Source organism: Hylobates moloch, unplaced genomic scaffold (genome assembly GCF_009828535.3).
Source record: "Hylobates moloch isolate HMO894 unplaced genomic scaffold, HMol_V3 SCAFFOLD_22, whole genome shotgun sequence".
In the NCBI taxonomy this organism is placed as follows: Eukaryota; Metazoa; Chordata; class Mammalia; order Primates; family Hylobatidae; genus Hylobates; species Hylobates moloch.
This window is the reverse complement of record NW_026652297.1, coordinates 6,831,162-6,851,705: the sequence shown is the minus strand read 5'-3', so window position 1 is coordinate 6,851,705 and position 20,544 is coordinate 6,831,162. Positions and strand designations below refer to the sequence as shown.

At 40.8% G+C, this 20,544-nt stretch overlaps 2 protein-coding genes across 2 annotated transcripts in view; one reads left to right on the top strand and one right to left on the bottom strand.

Moving 5' to 3' along the window:
- The window catches only part of SLC9A9 (solute carrier family 9 member A9), a 593,042-nt gene that overhangs the window by 444,821 nt on the left and 127,677 nt on the right, over positions 1-20,544 (bottom strand). The window lies entirely within an intron of this gene.
- On the top strand, positions 1,215-3,571 carry LOC116461684 (trifunctional enzyme subunit alpha, mitochondrial-like). The gene is given in 3 exon segments (XM_032754057.2): positions 1,215-1,935; positions 1,938-1,995; positions 1,997-3,571. Coding segments are annotated over 3 exon segments (1,971 nt in total). The 5' UTR covers positions 1,215-1,547; the 3' UTR covers positions 3,522-3,571.

The following is a 20,544-nucleotide window of genomic DNA, read 5'->3' as shown; positions in this document are numbered from 1 at the left end:
TCAGTTTTTCATTTGTTTTGCTTTTGTTTTCCTCCTCATGTAACATTGGTGAAGGATCCAGGAATATGACACAAAGGTGGAATAAACATTAATTTTGTGCATTCTTTGGTAATTTTTTTTGCTTTTTGTAACTACAAAGCTTTGCTACAAATTTATGCATTTCATTCAAATCAGTGATCTATGTTTGTGTGATTTCCTAGACATAATTGTGGATTATAAAAAATGTAACATCATAATTACATTCCTAACTAGAATTAGTATGTCTGTTTTTGTATCTTTATGCTGTATTTTAACACTTTGTATTACTTAGGTTATTTTGCTTTGGTTAAAAATGGCTCAAGTAGAAAAGCAGTCCCATTCATATTAAGACAGTGTACAAAACTGTAAATAAAATGTGCACAGTGAATTGTCTTTTAGACAACTAGATTTGTCCTTTTATTTCTCCATCTTTAAGAAGGAATTTGTACTTCTTATTGCAAGGCAGTCTCTATATTATGTCTTCTTTTATGGTGTCTTCCATGTGAACAGCATAAGTTTGGAGCACTAGTTTGATTATTATGTTTATTACAATTTTTAATAAATTGAGTAGGTAGTATCATATATATGGAATTAAAAAAAAGAATGGGCAAATCTTTAGTCAGACTAAGAAAAAAAGAGAGTGAAGACTCAAATAAATAAAATTAGAGATGAAAAAGGAGACATTACAACTGATACCACTGGATCATTTTAAAGGATCATTAGTCGCTACTGAGCAACTATATGACAATAAATTGGAAAATCTAGAAGAAACAGATAAATTTCTACAGTCATACAACCTACCAAACTTGAACCTTGAAGAAATCCAACAGATTTGGATTGGTCCTAAACAGACCAATAACAAGTAACAAGATTGAAGTTGTAATAAAATGTCTCCCAGTAAAGAAAAGCCTGGGGAATCCAGTGGCTTTACTGCTTCTATCAAAAATTTAAAGAACTAATGCCAACTCTGCTCAAACTATTCTGAAAAATAGAGAAGGAGGAGGGAATACTTTGACAATCATATTATGAGGCCGGTATTATCCTCATAACAAAACCAGACAACGACACATCAAAAAAAGAAAACTGCAGACCAATATCCCGATAAATATTGATGCAAAAATCTTCAGTAAAGTACTAGCAAACTGAATTCAATAATGCATTAAAAAGATCATTCATCTAGAGGCGCTCTCCACTGCTGTCCTCTTCAGCTCAACATGGTGGCCTGCCGGGCGACTGGCATCCTCAGCCGCTTCTCTGCCTTCAGGATCCTCCGCTCCTTAGGTTATATATGCCGCAATTTTACAGGGTCTTCTGCTTTGCTGACCAGAATGCATATTAACTATGGAGTCAAAGGGGATGTGGCAGTTGTTCGAATTAACTCTCCCAATTCAAAGGTAAATACACTGAGTAAAGAGCTGCATTCAGAGTTCTCAAAAGTTATGAATGAAATCTGGGCTAGTGATCAAATCAGAAGCTCCGTCCTTATTTAATCAAAGCCAGGCTGCTTTATTGCAGGTGCTGATATCAACATGTTAGCTGCTTGCAAGACCCTTCAAGAAGTAACACAGCTATCACAAGAAGCACAGAGAATAGTTGAGAAACTTGAAAAGTCCACAAAGCCTATTGTGGCTGCCATCAATGGATCCTGCCTAGGAGGAGGACTTGAGCTTGCCATTTCATACCAATATAGAATAGCAACAAAAGACAGAAAAACAGTATTAGGTACCCCTGAAGTCTTGCTGGGGGTCTTACCAGGAGCAGGGGGCACACAAAGGTTGCCCAAAATGGTGGGTGTGCCTGCTGCTTTGGACATGATGCTGACTGGTAGAAGCATTCATGCAGACAGGGCAAAGAAAATGGAACTGGTTGACCAATTGGTGGAACCCCTGGGACCAGGACTAAAACCTCCAGAGGAACGGATATCGAATACCTAGAAGAAGTTGCAATTACTTTCACCAAAGGACTAGCTGATAAGAAGATCTCCAAAGAGAGACAAGGGATTGGTGGAAAAATTGACAGCTTACGCCATGACTATTCCATTTGTCAGGCAACAGGTTTACAAAAAAATGGAAGAAAAAGTGCGAAAGCAGACTAAAGGCCTTTATCCTGCACCTCTGAAAATAACTGATGTGGTAAAGACTGGATTTGAGCAAGGGAGTGATGCCGGTTATCTCTCTGAATCTCAGAAAATTGGAGAGCTTGTAATGACCAAAGAATCAAAGGCCTTGATGGGACTCTACCATGGTCAGGGCCTGTGCAAGAAGAATAAATTTGGAGCTCTACAGAAGGATGTTAAGCATCTGGCAATTCTTGGTGCAGGGCTGATGGGAGCAGGCATCGCCCAAGTCTCCATGGATAAGGGGCTAAAGACTATACTTAAAGATGTCACCCTCACTGTGCTAGACCGAAGACAGCAACAAGTGTTCAAAGGATTGAATGATAAAGTGAAGAAGAAAGCTCTAACATCATTTGAAAGGGATTCCATCTTCAGCAACTTGACTGGGCAGCTTGATTATCAAGGTTTCGAAAAGGCCGATATGGTGATTGAAGCTGTGTTTGAGGACCTTAGTCTTAAGCACGGAGTGCTAAAGGAAGTAGAAGCGGTGATTCCAGATCACCGTATCTTTGCCAGTAACACATCTGCTCTCCCAATCGGTGAAATCGCTGCTGTCAGCAAAAGACCTGAGAAGGTGATTGGCATGCACTACTTCTCTCCCATAGACAAGATGTGGCTGCTGGAGATTATCACGACCGAGAAAACTTCCAAAGACACCAGTGCTTCAGCTGTAGCAGTCGGACTCAAGCAGGGGAAGGTCATCATTGTGGTTAAGGATGGACCTGGCTTCTATACTACCAGGTGTCTTGCGCCCATGATGTCTGAAGTCATCCGAATCCTCTAGGAAGGAGTTGACTCGAAGAAGATGGATTCCCTGACCACAAGCTTTGGCTTTCCTGTGGGGGCCGCCACACTGGTGGATGAAGTTGGTGTGGATGTAGCGAAACATGTGGCGGAAGATCTGGGCAAAGTCTTTGGGGAGCGGTTTGGAGGTGCAAACCCAGAACTGCTGACACAGATGGTGTCCAAGGGCTTCCTAGGTCGCAAGTCTGGGAAGGACTTTTGCATCAGTCAGGAGGGTGTGAAGAGGAAGGATTTGAATTCTGACATGGATAGTATTTTAGCGAGTCTGAAGCTGCCTCCTAAGTCTGAAGTCTCGTCAGACGAAGATATCCAGTTCCACCTGGTGACAAGATTTGTGAATGAGGCAGTCATGTGCCTGCAAGAGGGGATCTTGGCCACACCTGCAGAGGGAGACATTGGAGCCATCTTTGGGCTCGGCTTCACGCCTTGTCTTGGAGGGCCTTTCCGATTTATGGATCTGTATGGCGTGCAGAAGATAGTGGACTGGCTCAAGAAGTATGAAGCTGCCTATGGAAAACAGTTCACCCCATGCCAGCTGCTAGCTGACCACGCTAACAGCCCTAACAAGAAGTTCTACCAGTGAGCAGGCCTCATGCCTCGCTCAGTCAGTGCACTAACCCCAGCTGCCGGAAGTGCTGGTTCTCCAACAGAGTGGTGTCTAGATTTATCAGAGTAACAAGAAGGAAGACAAACTCCGGCACTGGGTTTGCTCCCTGATTAAAGTGCCTTCAGCCAAGACCATCTCTCCCTCATGGTGAAGTGTGACTGTGAATTAGTTTGCACTTCCTGTTGGAAGGTAGAGCCGACTGTGCTTATTATATAAGCCCCGAGACCTAGAGTGGCAGCCAAGAGCCATCTGGAGCCACCTCTCTGCTTGTTCCTCCCAAGAGGCCAGGGTGGCCAGGGGTGGTGGGGCAATTCTGCACCCAGCGAAACACGTAACAATAAAAACCAAACTCTGGAAAAAAAAAAAAAAAAAAAGATCATTCATCATGACAAAGTGGAATTTATCCCAGGGAAGCAAGGATGTCTCAACATACGCAAATAAATGAATGTGATACATATTAACAGAATAAAGAACAAAAGCCATATGATCATTTCAATTGATGGCAAAAAAGCATTTGATACAGCTTAACATCCCTTCATGAGAAAAACTCAAAAAACTACAAAACCAGCAATTTCACTTCTAGGAATATATACAAATGAAAGAAAATCAGTATATTGAAGTATATCTGCACTCCTATATTTATTGCAGCGCTACTCTCAATAGCCAAGATTTGGAAGCAACCTAACTGTCCATCAAACAGACAAATGAATAAAAAAAAAAAAAATGTAGCTGGGTGTGGTGGCTCACGCCTGTAATCCCAGCATTTTGGGAGGCCAAGGTGGGCAGATCACCTGAGGTCGGGAGTTCGAGACCAGCCTGACCAACATGGAGAAACCTCGTCTCTACTAAAAATACAAAATAAGCTGGACATTGTGGCACATGCCTGTAATCCCAGCTACTCCAGAGGCCGAGGCAGGAGAATCGCTTGAACCCGGGAGACGGAGGTTGTAGTCAGCTGAGATGGCCCCATTGCACTCCAGCCTGGGCAACAAGAGTGAAACTCCATCTCAAATATATATATATATATATATATAAAATGATACATATACACAATGGAGGTCTATTCAGCCATAAAGAAGAATGAGATCCTGTCATTTGCAACAACCTGAATGGAGCTGGAAGTCATTATGTTAAGTGAAAGAAGCCAGGCACAGAAAGACAAATTTCACATGTTACCACTCACTTGTGGGAGCTAAAAATGAAAATAATTGAACTCACGGAAATAGAGAGTAGGAAGATTGTTACCAGAGGCTGGGAATGGTAATGGGGATGTGGAGGAGGGGAAGTGTGGATGGTTAATGGGTACAAAAAAAAAGTTAGAAAGAATGAATAAGATCTCATATTTGTTAACATAACAGGGTGACTACAGTGAAAAATAATTTAATTATACGTTTTTAAATAACTGAAAGGGTATAATTGGATTGTTTGTAACACAAAGAATAAATGTTTGAGGTGATGGATACTCTATTTACCCTTATGTGATTATTATGCATTCATGCCTGTATCAGTGAATCACATGTAACCCATAAATATATACAGTATGTATCTCTAAAAATTAAAAATACAAAATAAATTTTAAAAAGAGCTTGTATTGTATTGGAGAAGTCAGCTAAAAGGTCTCTTATGATTTGTCATTTTATTCATATTGTGGTTAAGTGCTATGGAAAGAAGTACAGAAGGCACGCATGCACACTTCTACCAGCTGGGGAACATTGAAGGATGACTTTGTTTTACAGAAGTGATCACAAATTCAGATTTAGAAATGTTGAGATAAAGGAGCTGATGTGGCAGACTGTTGGGTATACAGATTTGAATCTCAATGAAGGGTTTTCTTAGGAGATAGATTTGAGAGCAGACACCGTGTTGTGTGTTATTGCAACCTTGGGTGTGAATAAAAGTCCAGAAAGGTCATAGAATGAAAGAAGGCCCATGATTGATGGCTGGGGAACTCTGGCATTTGGAGGGCATAGAGGAGAATAAGGCAGCAGAGGATCCCAAGAATGAGTCAACAGAGACATGAGTGGGAATCTACTAGGATGTCATAGAAGTCAAGGGAAGAAAGTATTTCAAGAAGGGCATAATTAGTAGAGCCAAGACAACATTTTATTAATATTTAAGGCATTAGATGCATGGGTGCTAAAGCAAGATTACAATGGGTCGAAGAGTCCATGGAAAATAAGGAAACTGATATAAGCAACATACCCAACCCTTCTGAGAAGTCTGGCTATAAGGGGAGCCAGGTCGTTCTCTAGACAGAACAATGGCATTGAGGTGAGACTTGAGTTGGTTGCAAAGGAGTGAGGAGAAGCTACGAAGAAGCTCACATCTCATGGGGCTTACAAACAGAAGTTACAAAATGATAGTTTTGCTTTATCAAGATTAGTGGCAGGAGGTGGTGAGCCTGAATTGGGGTGGTGGAAGGATGCAGGCTTTAGAGGCTGTGTAGGACCATGTGGCTCCTACAGGTGTCAAATAAATGACTCTCCTTTTTCATCACTGTTTCTTATATTGTGCGTGTATGTGTGTATATATATATATATACACACACACACACATATACATATATATGTATATATACACCTATAGCTAGTAAAGTATATGTTTACCTGACTTTAAGTATATATATACATTAAAAGTATATGTATACTTCACTATATAATTAAAGTATATATATACTTTACTATATACCTAGTATATACTGTATCGGTGAATCACATGTAACCCATAAATATATACAGTATGTATCTCCAAAAACTAAAAATTAAAAATAAATTTTAAAAGAGCTTGTATTTTATTGGAGAAGTCAGTTAAAAGGTCTTTTATGATTTGTCATTTTATTCATATTGTGGTTAAGTGCTATGGAAAGAAGTACAGAAGGCATGCATGCACACTTCTACCAGCTGGGGAACATTGAAGGATGACTTTGTTTTACAGAAGTGATCACAAATTCAGATCTAGAAATGTTGAGATGAAAGAGCTAGGTGTACAGTAAAGGTATACTTTACCAGGTCCATGAAGAATGCAAAGGTGAATCAGATACATGGTTTCTGTTTTCTGGAAGGAGAGAGAAGTCATCTACATAAGCACAGCACACGGTGGAAAGTGTTAAGTGTGCTACAAGAGGTCAGATCATATCCACAGAAAAACAGCTCTCTTTTACTTGCAGACTTAGGAAAGGCTTCGAGAGGAACACAGCGTATTTACTGAATTTTAAAAATACAGCCAGGTAAGGAGAATTCCCACAATGTTTCATCTATACTTGGGATGGCCCATATTCTGAATTTTTCCCCTGGACTGCAAAATCTTTCCTTTCGACTGCAAAATCCTGCAAAATCTTTAAAGAAGGTAGTTTCTTTAAATAGTACAAAACCCAACAGACAAAATATGAATAAACCAAAAAGAAACCCTTCTCTAGTAATCCAGGGAACCATCGCCATCTGCTACCCATTACAGAGATAGGGGAGCAGGGGAATGCCTGTCCTGATTGAGCTGTAGCTCTACTTGTGGATTTGCCTTAGGGCCCAGTATGGGCTATTCTTCCCTAAGGAATGTAAGAGGCTCCTGGAGCCCTGTTGTAGATAAAGTAGGTGCTCAGATCTCACGATAATACTTCATCCATTTGGCCCACTCTACTTAGACTTTGTTCTTTCTGTTTAATTAGAAAGTTGTGGAGAAAAAGAGGATGACGCAGTCAATTTGATGGCTTATGGCATGTTAAAGTAAAACAGGGAGCCAAGTGAAGCCCCATTCAGCTCTGCTGTGGTGACAGGTGAGTCGCCGTCCAAATCCTGTATCAGATATCTTGAACGAGGATCCATGAAGACTGCGGATTGCCTGGCCTTAATCCTCTCTCCTCTGTAAGGGGTGGAGGGAGACAGGCTTTAGAGCAAGCTTGTCTAAGCCACAGCCCACAGGCCACACACAGCCCAGGATAGCTTTGAACGTGGTCCGACACAAATTCATAAACTTTCTTTAAACATTATGAGATTTTTCTTAGACTTATTTTTAGTTTATCAGCTATTGTTAGTGTTAGTGTATTTTATGTATGGCTCAACATAATTCTTCTTAGAGTGTGTCCCAGGGAAGCCAAAAGATGGATACCTCTGCATAGAAGGGGAAAGCTGCCTCCAATTTTTGGTCCCCAGTCTGAAAGAGGAGGCTGGTTAGTGAATGGGGTGGGGGCAGTAGGAAGATGGAAAGCAATGCGGGGAAGGTTCATGGTTAGGAGCATAAGTGAGTGTGTTAAGGTTGGGAAATTCTGTGCCAGGACATTTGACCATCCCAAAATTTTGTTTGCAAGGGCCATCGCTCAAACAACTACAGCCCCACAGTTCTCCTTTTCCCTGGCCTCTACTGTCTTCTTAGCTGTATTCTGTCCTGTAGTTCTCAGGACACTTAACTGTCATTGGAAGGGACTTCCAGTATTGAGAATTTAAGAAGACTATGGTATGAATAAAAATATATAGGGAGGGATAGAAGGAACAAACAACTTTTGAGTACCTATTCGGTGTCAAACACCCTATTAGTACATTTTACATATTTTAAAATCTGCACGCGCACACACACACACGCGCACACACACACACACACACACCCCAGCTGGGAAGGCATCATGATTCCTATTTTATGAACAAGTAAACCCAGCAAGTGATAGAAATTAGATTTAAACAAATGTTTTTCTTCTACTTGTTACTATTTAATGCTAAGTAGAAAATTTAAGATAGCTTTGCCTTTGTTTCCCAAATATAAAGTCAATTACTATGTTCATTGTTCCTGGTAAAATGTCTCTGACAAAATATCATAATGAGATGAGCTCTTCAAGCATTAGGAATAATCTATTAGATATTCCCTTTGGACATTTAACTTGGCTGTAAGAGGATATGGAAAACATTGTGTCTTTCACATTTCCCCTGCAAGCCAGTTCAACATCTGGCTTCATGTGGGTCTAGAAGTGGCCACCAGGTTGTTTTAAGAACAGAAAAGACTGCAGACAGAAGGTTGTGATGAAATAAACTGTCCTTTAATCATGGCTGTGGTCCCAGGGTCCAGGACCCTGAGACATTTAGAACAAAGTTAAGTGAGTGCATTTCCCACACATTCTGCTGCCCACCTGCCTCAAACTTGTCACCTTCCTGGGCCTTCCTGGAAGCCCTCACTCACCCTTGCATGTTTGGGTCAGTTTCTGCTGCTATAGCAACCCACACAGCTGCCTGCAGGGGATCAAGCCTCCCTTCTGTGAAGTGCTTCAAGGTTCTCGGAGGAAATAAGATATAAATTCCAAGCGTGAGTATGGAATGGGCATAAATCACAATGTTGACATGCAGTGGGAGGTAGAGATCTACTCAAAGATGAACTAAACATAGGCAAGAACTTGACTAGGCAGCCTGATTGTGTGTCTATCATATCCACTATCTGGGAGCATGCCAGTCCATTCCGTTGTGAAAGGGGATCCTTTCCACAGAGCACCACTTGGGCCACTCTCTGACTTACCTAAAGCACACCCAGGGGAGAAGAATGAGAGGAGCAATGAAGGCAGTGCAAGACTCGGTCACATTCACTAAAGGCACCATGTACCTCAAATGACAACCTCCTCTGAAGAACTGGCCAGCCTGCATCACCATCCTGGGATGTGTGAACACTAGAATGCTATGAGTTAGTTCCTCACCTTTCTTTCCTCTGTGGGTATCCCACCTTCTTCCATCAGAAAACTGTGTTTAGTACTCACTGGATATAAGCATTCCTATCTCACTGCCATTCTTCTCTCAACCTGTATCCCCAGTCAACATTCACTGACCAGTTTGTAAAGCTCTCTCCTTTATTTTATCTAGGTCCTAAATTCTACTTACACATCATTAAAACCTTAGAAAATGATTCTCAGAATATTCTTATGTGACTAATTTGGAGAGACAACACATTTGGGTTATTCTGCCTTCTGTATTTTCTGTTCCCATCTCCATTCCATGTACCCATTACCCAGTCCTGCTAGGTGCTAAGGGGTTCAGAAGATGTGGCTTCTGTCCTCCAGGACTCACAGCTTGGGAGGAGGGATAACAAGCATGTGCAAATAACTGACTACTAAGTGCAAAAATGACAAGTTCAGTAAGCAAGCTAAAGCTAAAGTGATAAAGGGTTCAGGGGAGGGAAAGAGAACCATGGTCTGGGGAAGAAGACCTTGAAGGTGAGTCTATCCTGAAGAGCAGATAGGATCAGACATGAGTTATAGCAGAAAGAGGAGGAACAGAGGGAGTCACTACTGGAAAAAGTAACGTGGACCACCAAACACAAATGAGTAGTAATTCGCAGGTGTGGGCAGCAAAAGTTGGGTAATTTATTGGTGAATTCTTCTACTGTGTATTGCTATACTGTATAATTTAGTGATCTCAAATTTGCTGCATATTAGAATCACACAGGGAGTTCAAAATCACGATGCCAAGGCTGCACCCCAAACCAATTAAATCAGAATCTGTGTAAGTTGGACCCAGGCATCAGTATTTTAAAAAGCTCCTCCATTGTTACAAAATGCAGTCAGGGGCCAGAATAAGTGCTCTAAATCAATACCTCTGGGGACTCTAAAGTCCAGACTAAGCACTTGGGGATCAGGAGGTCTGGGGTGGGGCCTGAGATTCTCCATTTCTAATAAGGTTCCAGGTGGTATCATTGTCCCTGGTCCCAAGCCACACTTTGAGTATGAAACTTGAAATGAGGGTGCTGTTTAAGCAAAATAGCTCAGCCATTAGTGTACCCTGATGGTAATTTCCTTAAGGGGCAGCACTTTGAATTCACAAATGGAGCTGCCTGAGATGCAATTAATACAGGTCCACAGATAGATAAGCACTCAATACCCACTGCTTGGTGACCTGGCCTCCCTGCTGCTTTGTGGATAAGAGACAATGATTATTGAATAGCATTATTACCGAACAGCATGTGAGGATTCAAGGCGTTGTTACCTCCTGACTCCAATTTGAGGCTCCTCATAGTAGGAAATGAAAAAAGGAGTGGGAGAGGGGGAGTGAAAGAACGTGTCATCCACTGAAATTAACAGACCTCCATTATTCCTTTGATCTGTAGCTCCACAAAGACTTGTTTTTTAGGGACAGAGACCCAACCTTCCCCGACAGTAGAGAAAGAGACAGATGATCGTTTTGGTGTCATCATCACAGGTGATTCTCAGCACTGTAATGTCCCACCTAATTTTAAAAAGTGGTAAAGAGAATCTTCAAGTTTCATATCAAATATTTAAAAAATCCCAGCAGAAATTGCATATTCATTAAAGAAAAACAACAAGTTTCTTTGCTTTGGGATGAATTGTATCAACTCAGAAGCTCTAACTGAGAGCACAAACATGGGTGTGTGTGCATATGTATAAACACAAACATATACATTTATATACACACACATACATGTACATATAATCTTTCATTAATAACAAGTAAGGAAGCTTTCAAAAGTATCTCAAAGTATAAAATTCAGCCAGGCAAAAGCAGCAAGAGGGGATCCTGCTACCTTGTGCACACACATGCAGCTATCAGCCATGATATTTCACCTTTAAAACACATGCATGGTTGTGTTTTCTCATCCTTCCTGGAAGGTGAATAAAATTTGACACCCATTATTCTCCTTTCACAGGCCAAGTAAGCAGCACAAGGGGTTTAGAGGCTTATCCACAACCCCACAACCCATGTGCTACCATTTCTCCTCAAATATGAAGCTGCAGCATTGTTTGGAATCAGTTGTTTAGGTTTGGGGAGAAGCCACTTAGAAATTATTCAGTCCAGAATCCCTTATTCTAAAACTATAGAAACCAAGACCCAACCAGGTTAATGGCTTGGTCACACTGAACCTGGTTTGTATCAGAACAAAGACTGGAATCTTAGTTTTCTCCTAAAGAGAGTTTACCAGGGCTGGAAATTTTTTTGCAGATTCTCTGCTGTCTGAGATTTCAGCAAAGGGAATAAAACTTGTGATTTAAATATAACTTGTCTAATCTATCACTCCAGAAAATTTTCCATCCCTTTTCATATCCCCTCAGGTATATTTATGTTCTTCAGCCGTAGCATTTGGAAACTGCTACGGCTGAAGAACATAGCCCACTGCTGGTTGCAATGAGAATGTAAATAACAAGAAAATGCAACTCTCTGGATTTTCCCCAATTAGATCAATTTTCCAACAAGTAACAAGCTCATAAATAATGTAGATGCTTTAAACATATTTAACTCAAATTAGGATGTTACACTATTTACTCTTTGATTGATGCTTTTAAAATATGTTATTATTAGTGACAAGATAGAATGAACAATTTATCTTGTGAGTGATAAAAATCAAACATCAATTCCTTGCCCTGATTCTTGGTTTTCAACCATATAAATATATTTTTGAAACCTTTAAATCTAGGACGGAGAGCATCAACTGGTCTGTTTTGTTTATGGTGCATGTAATACAACTTGTTACTTGCAATTTCTTTGCAGTTGTAAAGTGAACTTTTGTAATATTTTGAATCACTTTTCAGAGCACACAGACTTTTTATAGCCTTCTCCTATAATAATAGGTTTTACTCACCACTCAAATATAGGCGAAACCACCAAAATGCTTTACAAAACAATAGAAGGTTTACTCTTTAAAAAAAAATTAGAAAGAATTTTTTTCTTAGAGACAGGGTCTCACTCTGTCACCTAGGCTGGAGTGCAGTGGTACTCGCAGCCTCCCACTCCTGGGCTCAAGGTCTCCTCCTGTCTCAGCCTCCTGAGTAGCTGGGACTACAGGTGAGGGCCACCACACCTGGCTAATAAAAAAAAATTTTTTTATTTTTTATTTTTTATTTTTTTTAAGAAGAGGACTCAGCATCTTGCCCAGGTTGGTCTTAAACTCCTAGGCTCAAGTGACCCTTCCCACTATAGCCTCCCGGCCTCCCAAAGTGCTGGGATTACTGGCATGAGCCACTGCTCCAGGCCAAAACATTTACTCTTATAATTATTTCCTTATAGATCCTGAGCTTTGAGATCACTACTCCTGTTTCTCACCACTCCAGCAACAGAAGTATCTGTTAAGGAAGGTAATTTGATTTGCTAAGGCTTGTTATTCACAAGTGTCTCTGACATAATACTAACTGACCAAACTCCAGGGCTAGAGCTACATGGGGCTAGTTCTGAACAATCTACGGAAATATTTCTGACAATCACCTAGTCATCTGCCCTATACGATACCAGACAATTGTTATAACTTACTCTTCATCTATGGCCCTGCAACCTACCCACTGATCCCTATGACCTCGATATATGGACTGGCTTTACACTGTTAGCACTGAACTGAAATGTACACCGTTCTGCAAGTCCCCATTTGATTTGAGTTGAGCAGGCTTTGAATTCAGTTGTAAGGCAGAACTTGGCCTTTATTTACAGATGGTTTCATGAACCATCTGCAAATGAGGGTCAAGAATAATAAATGGCCCAACAGTTGATGATTTGATTTCTTAACAACTCTATTTCTCTGGGGAAAAATGCACCTGCTATTATTGAGCTTGATTTGATCTTTGAGGATGCAGCACAGAAAGAATAGGTGCCTCTTCCTTTATAAAACTGAGGTTCAGAGGAAGAGGAAAGAATTAAGTTTATTAAGCCATATAATAGACTGTTAATTGAGTGACTAATATATGCCCAGCACCTTGGCCAGTTGCTTGGCATAGAATGAAAAAAGATAATGGGCAATCTACCGGGGGTAACAGAGAAGTAAAAAACTATTACAATCCAGTGTAGAAGGCCATCTTCTAGCTCTTTGACCCTAAGCTAGTTAGCTGTTTCTTCTTTTCCTCTATTTTTTGTCCATAAAATGGGCATAATGTCCTCCTTTAGTATTGTTACCAGATAATCACTACTGAATGACTCAATGGATTCTTTAGTTCTTCCAGCTATTACTTTCTTTGGGAAACACAAAAGATGACTTAGCCTTAACCATCTCCCTCAAAGAACCAGTGAGTTGAGAAAGGCTTCAATGTGGAAGCTGTCAAGAAAGGTCTTTAGTAAGTTGTTTTCAACAAAGAAACATATGTGTTTTTTAAAAATCTAATTGCACTACAGAAAATTGCCAAGACCTTGTTGGGAAGAGATTACTCCTTTAAATGGTTCTTTGTATTGGATCTGGGGAATTTATGGGTGGTTTTGTTTCAGGTGTGTATCAAAGTGACCACTTCTCCCAACACCGTCCACCACCACATTTAATCTCAGATCCCCCTGAAGAAAGTAGGGGAAGAACCCAAACAGAAGATGGTAAAGGCAAGCTTTCCAGGAAGTCACAAATAGCTTAACAGGTTTAATCCTTCACATCAGAAAAATATTCGAACAACACAAAATCCCCAAGATTCAGTGAAGTGACAAGAGAAGGTGAAAAGAGAAGGCAGATCAGATCTATCACAAAAGGAGTGGTAGGATAGAGGGAAGAGAACTGTATCAATGGAAGCTTATTGTGCAGACCTTGGGACATACTAAATCCAATGTATTCAACATTGGCTGGATCTCAGCTAACACAGTTTCTCGTTCAAAACACCCTGTTTGGAAAATGCCTCCTAAGATACTGGAGGTTAGAAACATGTTAGGTGGGCAAGAGTTGTAGGGCTGTGTTTGCTGGCTGGTAGAAACCCAAGAAGGAGCATGGTATCCAGAGTTTAGAACTGGAGGGTGGTCATAAGGAAGAAAGAAAAAGGATTTAATCTATGTTGCTCTAGGAAGGCAGGGGGAATAAAAGAGGTGGATATTACAAAGAGTCAGAGCAGCTTATTGAAAAATTGTCCAAAGAATGCAGTAGAAATGGATGATTGTGAGAATTAGTGAGCCTCCTTCCCCGAAGAAATTTAAACATTACTTAAGTATTCTGTTTGTTCTATAAAACAGAAAACAGATACAGCTATTGTTCTTGCCATGGTCAGGGGGGAGTAGGACAAAACAAACAAACAAAAAACAGATACAGATGTACTTGGGTGAGCAAATTTGGGAAATAAAACTAGATAACTTTTAATGTGATTTCAAACTAAAACTTTTATAAAAAGCTGAAGGAAGAAATAAAAGCAGAGACTATGAGAGGAAGATGGGAAAATGTATAATTAACAATATTTTCTAGCATTTAGTCAGTTATCAAAGCAAAAATTTTAAAAAGGTTGACAGCACTCAAAATCTGGCACCGGATACTGATTTTGTTAACCAGCACTATTTTTCCAAACTTGACAGTGGCTTCTTCACAAATTCTCAGTTTGGGATTAGAATGACAACAGATGAAGTTATTCTTGTCTGTGTCAAAAAACTCAACCTTCCCAGGACATAGAAGGTGGCATTTGCAAAACTCATTTAACTCCTCCAAATTGGGACACAACTTGTTTTGCTTTCCCAGATGACCCTACAGAAAGTCTAGCAGCCTCTCTGTCACATTTAACAGGAAGGATCCTTTTCTGGCTTTGAGGAGGACCTGCAGGTACCTCAAACTCACCAGCTGTTAAGTCTGAACAAAGGCTCTTATCCAGAACTGTGGCATTATTCCAGTGTCTCTTTTCTTCATGAAGGTACCAATTCCCACCCAGAAAACTGAAGTCATTCTGGACACATCCCTACCTCCTCACCTTATGTGATCCGGTGTTAAACTGCCATTTTACATTTTGAATTGGTATCAAATTCAGGCACTATCGAGTCCAGTCTAATACGTCTCTTCTGGATATTTCTCTAGCTGTTGAAACAGTCTCCCTGTATCTCACTTCCCATCAATGTGTAGCCAGAATGGTTATTTTAAAACACAAATCTGACCATATATCTCCATGCTCAAAATCCTTTTATGACTTCCCATTACTAGTACATCAAATGCCAAAATACTTAACATGGTTATGCCCTCCAAGATCCATTCTCCACCCTTTCCACCAAACCATGCGCCCCAAGAGGCTGATCTATATGGGCTCCATCAATGGATAAACTTGCTCTCTGGCTTTTAGTTAGATTTGATCAATGGAGATGAAGGGGCACTGGCAAGAGATCAGAGTGGGGAAGAAGAGTCAGGTTGGGGTAATGATATGGTTCGGCTGTGTCTCCACCCAAATCTCATCTTGAATTCCCATGTGTTGTGGGAGGGACCCGTTGGGAGGTAATTGAATCATGGGGGCAGGTCTTTCCTATGCGGTTCTTATGATAGTGAATAAGTCTCATGAGATTTGTTGGTTTTAAAAATGTGAGTCTCCCTGCACAAGCTCTCTTTTTGCCTGCTGTCATCCATGTAAGACGTGACTTGCTCCTCCTTGCCTTCCACCATGATTGTGAGGCCTCTCCAGCCAAGTGGAACTGCAAGTCCATTAAACCTCTTTCTTTTTTGTAAATTGCCCAGTCTCAGGTATGTCTTTATCAGCAGTGTGAAAATGGACTAATATAGGTTATTTATTCTTTTTCTTTCAGTTCCCTCTCTTTAGGGTCTGTATGGGCTCCCTTTGTCCTTTGCTCAAAGGCCACTGCTCCAATCAGGTGGTCCTGTCCACACAGTTCTCTTTCCAGGTTTCTAATAATGACTTCATCTCTTTTGACTTCAGATGTTAATGGTATTTCACTGTTACTAGCCCTGGGAAACTGAACTACTTCTTACATTTTTTGCTTTACCCTGCCCACATAGTCTTCAAGCATCACTCTCTTAAGGAAACCATTGTGGACTCTCCTGAAAGAATGCGATCTCCTTATTAAAAGCTTTTATAATGCCTATACTTCTTCATAGCACTCAGCATAGGATAAATGATTACTTATGTAATTGATTGTCTTGTGTCTGTCTTTCCTGCTAGGATGAGGGCAGGGAACATCTCTGTCTTAGCCATCTCCAGATCCCTGGATCATGGACACATAGGTGCTCAGAAGCTACTTGTCAAATGAAAGCCATGATATGAGTGGGGAGAGGAAGAATTAGAGAGGAAGGCCAAGGCAGGAATGAGACAGCCCTGGTCAGAGAGACAAGAAACATCACAAGCCAAGGGCTCCCACACTGCAAGGCCAAGTGAGGGCAGCATCGAGCGTCCTCTCACTGTCATAGAAAACCTGGGGAGGTATGACACCAAAACACTGTTTTGTAGGTCGCATCGTCCAAAGAGGTACGATTTGCCAAAGAGAACATCTTCAATTAAATGCACTTTCAAAATGTGAGGTCTATACCCAAAAGAGTAAATTGTTTTCTGTCTTACTACACACCAAGCCACCATTGTCCATAGCAACTTCACTGTATTTCACATAAGTGTTACTTTGAGCCATTTTCAAAACAGAAGTGGTGCTTTTTCTTTGAGACTCAAATGCCATTTTTTTTGAGACAGAATCTTACTCTGCTGCCCAGGTTGGAGTGCAGTGGCACCAACATGGCTTACTGTAGCCTTGACCTCCTGGGCTTAAGAGATCCTCCTGCCTCAGCCTCCTGAGTAGCTAAGACTGCAGATGTGTGCCACCATGCCTGGCTCATTTTTTATTATTTGTAGAGATGGGGTCTCCCTATGTTGTCCAAGATGGTCTCAGACTCCTGGGCTCAAGCAGTTCTCCCACCTCAGCCTCCCAAAATGTTGGGATTACAAGCATGAGCCACTGCACCTGGCCTTTTTTTTTATGTCAGTATTTTTTTTTTAAGGAACATCACATACTTGGTTTCTTATTAAGTTTTATCAGTTAATTATCAGTTCACATCAAAGAAGAGATGAGTTAGAGTGTCTTATCCCAGACTCTTGTCAAGTGGAGAAGAGTGGCCAACATTGGTCAGAGAGATTAGGCAGGACTGAGGCAAGTTTCTCCTTTCAGGAGGTTGTGAGAACCAAGAGGAAGAAGGACACTCAGAAAAAGCACCTAGCAGGTGCTTTTTTGACCTAGGGAAGTAGTAGGTCAAAGTTAGGAAATCAGTCCAGAATAGGGTTGCCAGTTCAAATGATGAGGGACAAAGTATTGACACAAAAACAAAACAAATCAATCCTCAGATAAATAAACAACCAAGATGACAACCACAGGGGAGATGCTGAGTGAGCGAATATGCAGCAGGCAGAGGGAAAGAAAAAAGAGACAATTCCCAAGGGAGAATGTAGGATGGTACCAAAGCTGTTTATGTGGCTCTTTTGCTGTTGGCTTGTACAACCGAGAGGTCTATGGGAGGCAACAGCAATGTGTTCACTGACCACAACTCGTGAGACCAGGGATGGGCAAAGGAGGAAGGGCAAGGAGAGGAGGGATGGAGAGGGAGGACGGCAAATGAATCATAGCCTTCAGCTGCTTCACAATCAGTAGCTCCTAGAGTTTAAAAAGGCTTCCCCGAGAGCCTCCCAGGGTGGGCAGGCCATGGCAGAACCCCCTCTGGGATATCAGGGATGTCCTTACACTAAACATAACCTCATACAGATCAGTGATTTTCCAACCATGATGTGCATATCAATCATGTAGGTATCTGGTTAATATGCAGACTATTATTCAGTAGATCTGTTGGGGAGGCAGTTGCTGAGATTATGAATTCTAATACAGTCCCAGGTGATACCATGTTGCTAGTCACTGAACTAGATATTTTGTGTCAAGGTCGTAAACTAAGGTCAAAGTCATTTCCTAATGAATGGCTCTGAGTATGGCTTCTCTCTTTAATTCCTCAGCTACAATAGAAGTTGAAAATTGGTTGTTGAGTGGCAGTGAGTGTTTATGAAATTGTTAGAATTAGTGGCTGACAATAAACAGATTATACATAAAAATTCAGGCTATGAGCTTCTCTTGGAAAATAAGAAGATCTGGCAATGTTGGGCCATTGTTTTCTCATGGAAACAATGGAAACAATCCATTGGAGCTTAGTGGTGGCTGCCTGGCGGCCTCCTTTTGATGGGGGCACTTTCTACACTTGCCAGGCTGAACTACTCTTATATCTAAGTGGTTTCAGTCTTTTACATCACTGGCCTAGTCCCTTTTTGCATTTGTGTTTGTGAATTCTGAGATACTAGTTTGAACCAAGCTGCACTCCATTTGTTGGAAGGGTGTTTTTTCTTCCAGTAAAGTCTTTTTAGTAGTCAATGCAATTCTTCATTTCAGAGAGAGCTATATCACTGGGATTGAGGACAGGAACAAGTCCATACATACAAAAAAATCACATTTTCTGTTGCAAATGGCCTTGTCCATTTGCAGATAAGGAAAGGAAAAATGAATTGTTATACAGAGGCAAGGTTAGTAGATCTACACTTCACAATGTGGATGCGATATTCTCAAGTGGCAAAAATTAATCAGCTGATCATGTTCAACAACAACTGAAGAATCCAGATGGTTATAGAAAGTTCAGGCCACACAAGTTAAAAATCAAATAGGTAATGTGGAGTTAAACATGAAAAAAAAAGATAGTGCATCCCACCTAAGCCATTTCATAGGAATTGGCACATTTATCAGTCTCTGACTTGAAAACATTAAGAACAAAAGGAAACATTCAGAGAGAACAACATAAAGCTGAAATAACCCCTCTTTCCTCTTTGCAATCTTTGGATGTGCAAACTCACCTACTGGTTTGATTTGCACTGTTTACTTATATTTTTCTATTCCTCTTACATATTTCTCTCCCCCACACACAGGATTTTGAGAAGAAACTCAGGCGAAAATGTTTTCTTTGCATACTTGTTTCATGCTTTTTTTGAAACAGTATCCATAACACCAACAGCATCCTCACAGAAAGAACATTTCTGCCTTTGTTATAGAATGAAGAGGTTTGAATTAAAGGCACAGACACCAATGTGCCAGCGAGATTGGATCAGGTTCAGCCGTGTCCCAGCCATCCTAGCAGCTCTCACCTGGAGCTGAAACCCTCATGGAGTGAAATGCCTGGGTTCCACCACCTTCCTGGCCCCTTCCCACGTAATAGCTGAACAGGCAGGTTCTGCTATTGCCCTTTAAGCTCTTCATAGCACCTCCCACAGGCTTTTCCGGCTCAGTTCTGCAGCTGCTTACCTGGATCAGCCCACACAGGCAGTATCTCGTGTACTGAACATTCCCTCTTTTTTCTTCTTTCATCAAAAATTATCAGTCATGAATTCCATTCCCTTAGGACTTTGATTTCTGAGTTTCAAAGTGACAATTGAATGTAAGGTAAAGAGCATTTGACTTGAAATCAGAAACTCCGAGTTCAGCTCTAAGCATTGCTATTTAGCAGCTACTTAATCTAGGACGACTTAGCCCCTCAGTTGTCAGTCTCTTCCTCTGCACAGTGAAAACAATACCAACCTAGAGGGCTATTATGCTTACTTCACAGTAGGTAGCTCAATAAATTGTTGTTTAATCTTAAACGGATAAATGGAACATTAACTTCTTAATGTGTTCTATAAATTTGTATTTGGTTCTTATAGGACACAACACACACTTACTGAGAAGCTTTATCTGTGGGCATTTATGTTCCACGGAAGATAAAGGGCTCAGATTTTCCTTGTGCGGACAGATCTTTGAAGTTCGTTGAGTGACTTGCCATCTTATAGTCTACAAACTTTGGGGTAGGGCTTGCAGCTTCCTCAACACACCTCCATTTCTACTGGGAAACATGTGGGATGCAGCAGCCAGGGCACCAAATGCACAGGCAAGAGGCCTGATGATGAAATCAATTGTATATTTAAACCCTGATTTTACTTGGGAAAATGTCACCTTTTCCTGTGTCTTTAATAAAAATCCATGATGAAAGGCCCCATGTAGGGTCTTTCAGGGATGGGAGAAATTCATTAAAAGATAGAGTTCTGGATCCTCAGCATCTAGTTGCCTTTGCCCCAATTAATTGAGACACTATTTTATTTGAGGATCTGCTTATTTTCCCTAACAGGGAGATGGTGAGATTCTTTACAATGCTATGGCCTAGGGCAGGTATCATGTGTTATTCTTCTTCATATCTTCAACGCCTAGGTCAGTGGCAGGCATGTAACAGGTGCTGAACAATTTCTTGTTAAGAACATTTATAATAAATGAAAAAGAAGCCATACTGCTATAGTAGTACTGAACTATCCCCAGTTCTGATCCTGCATAAACTT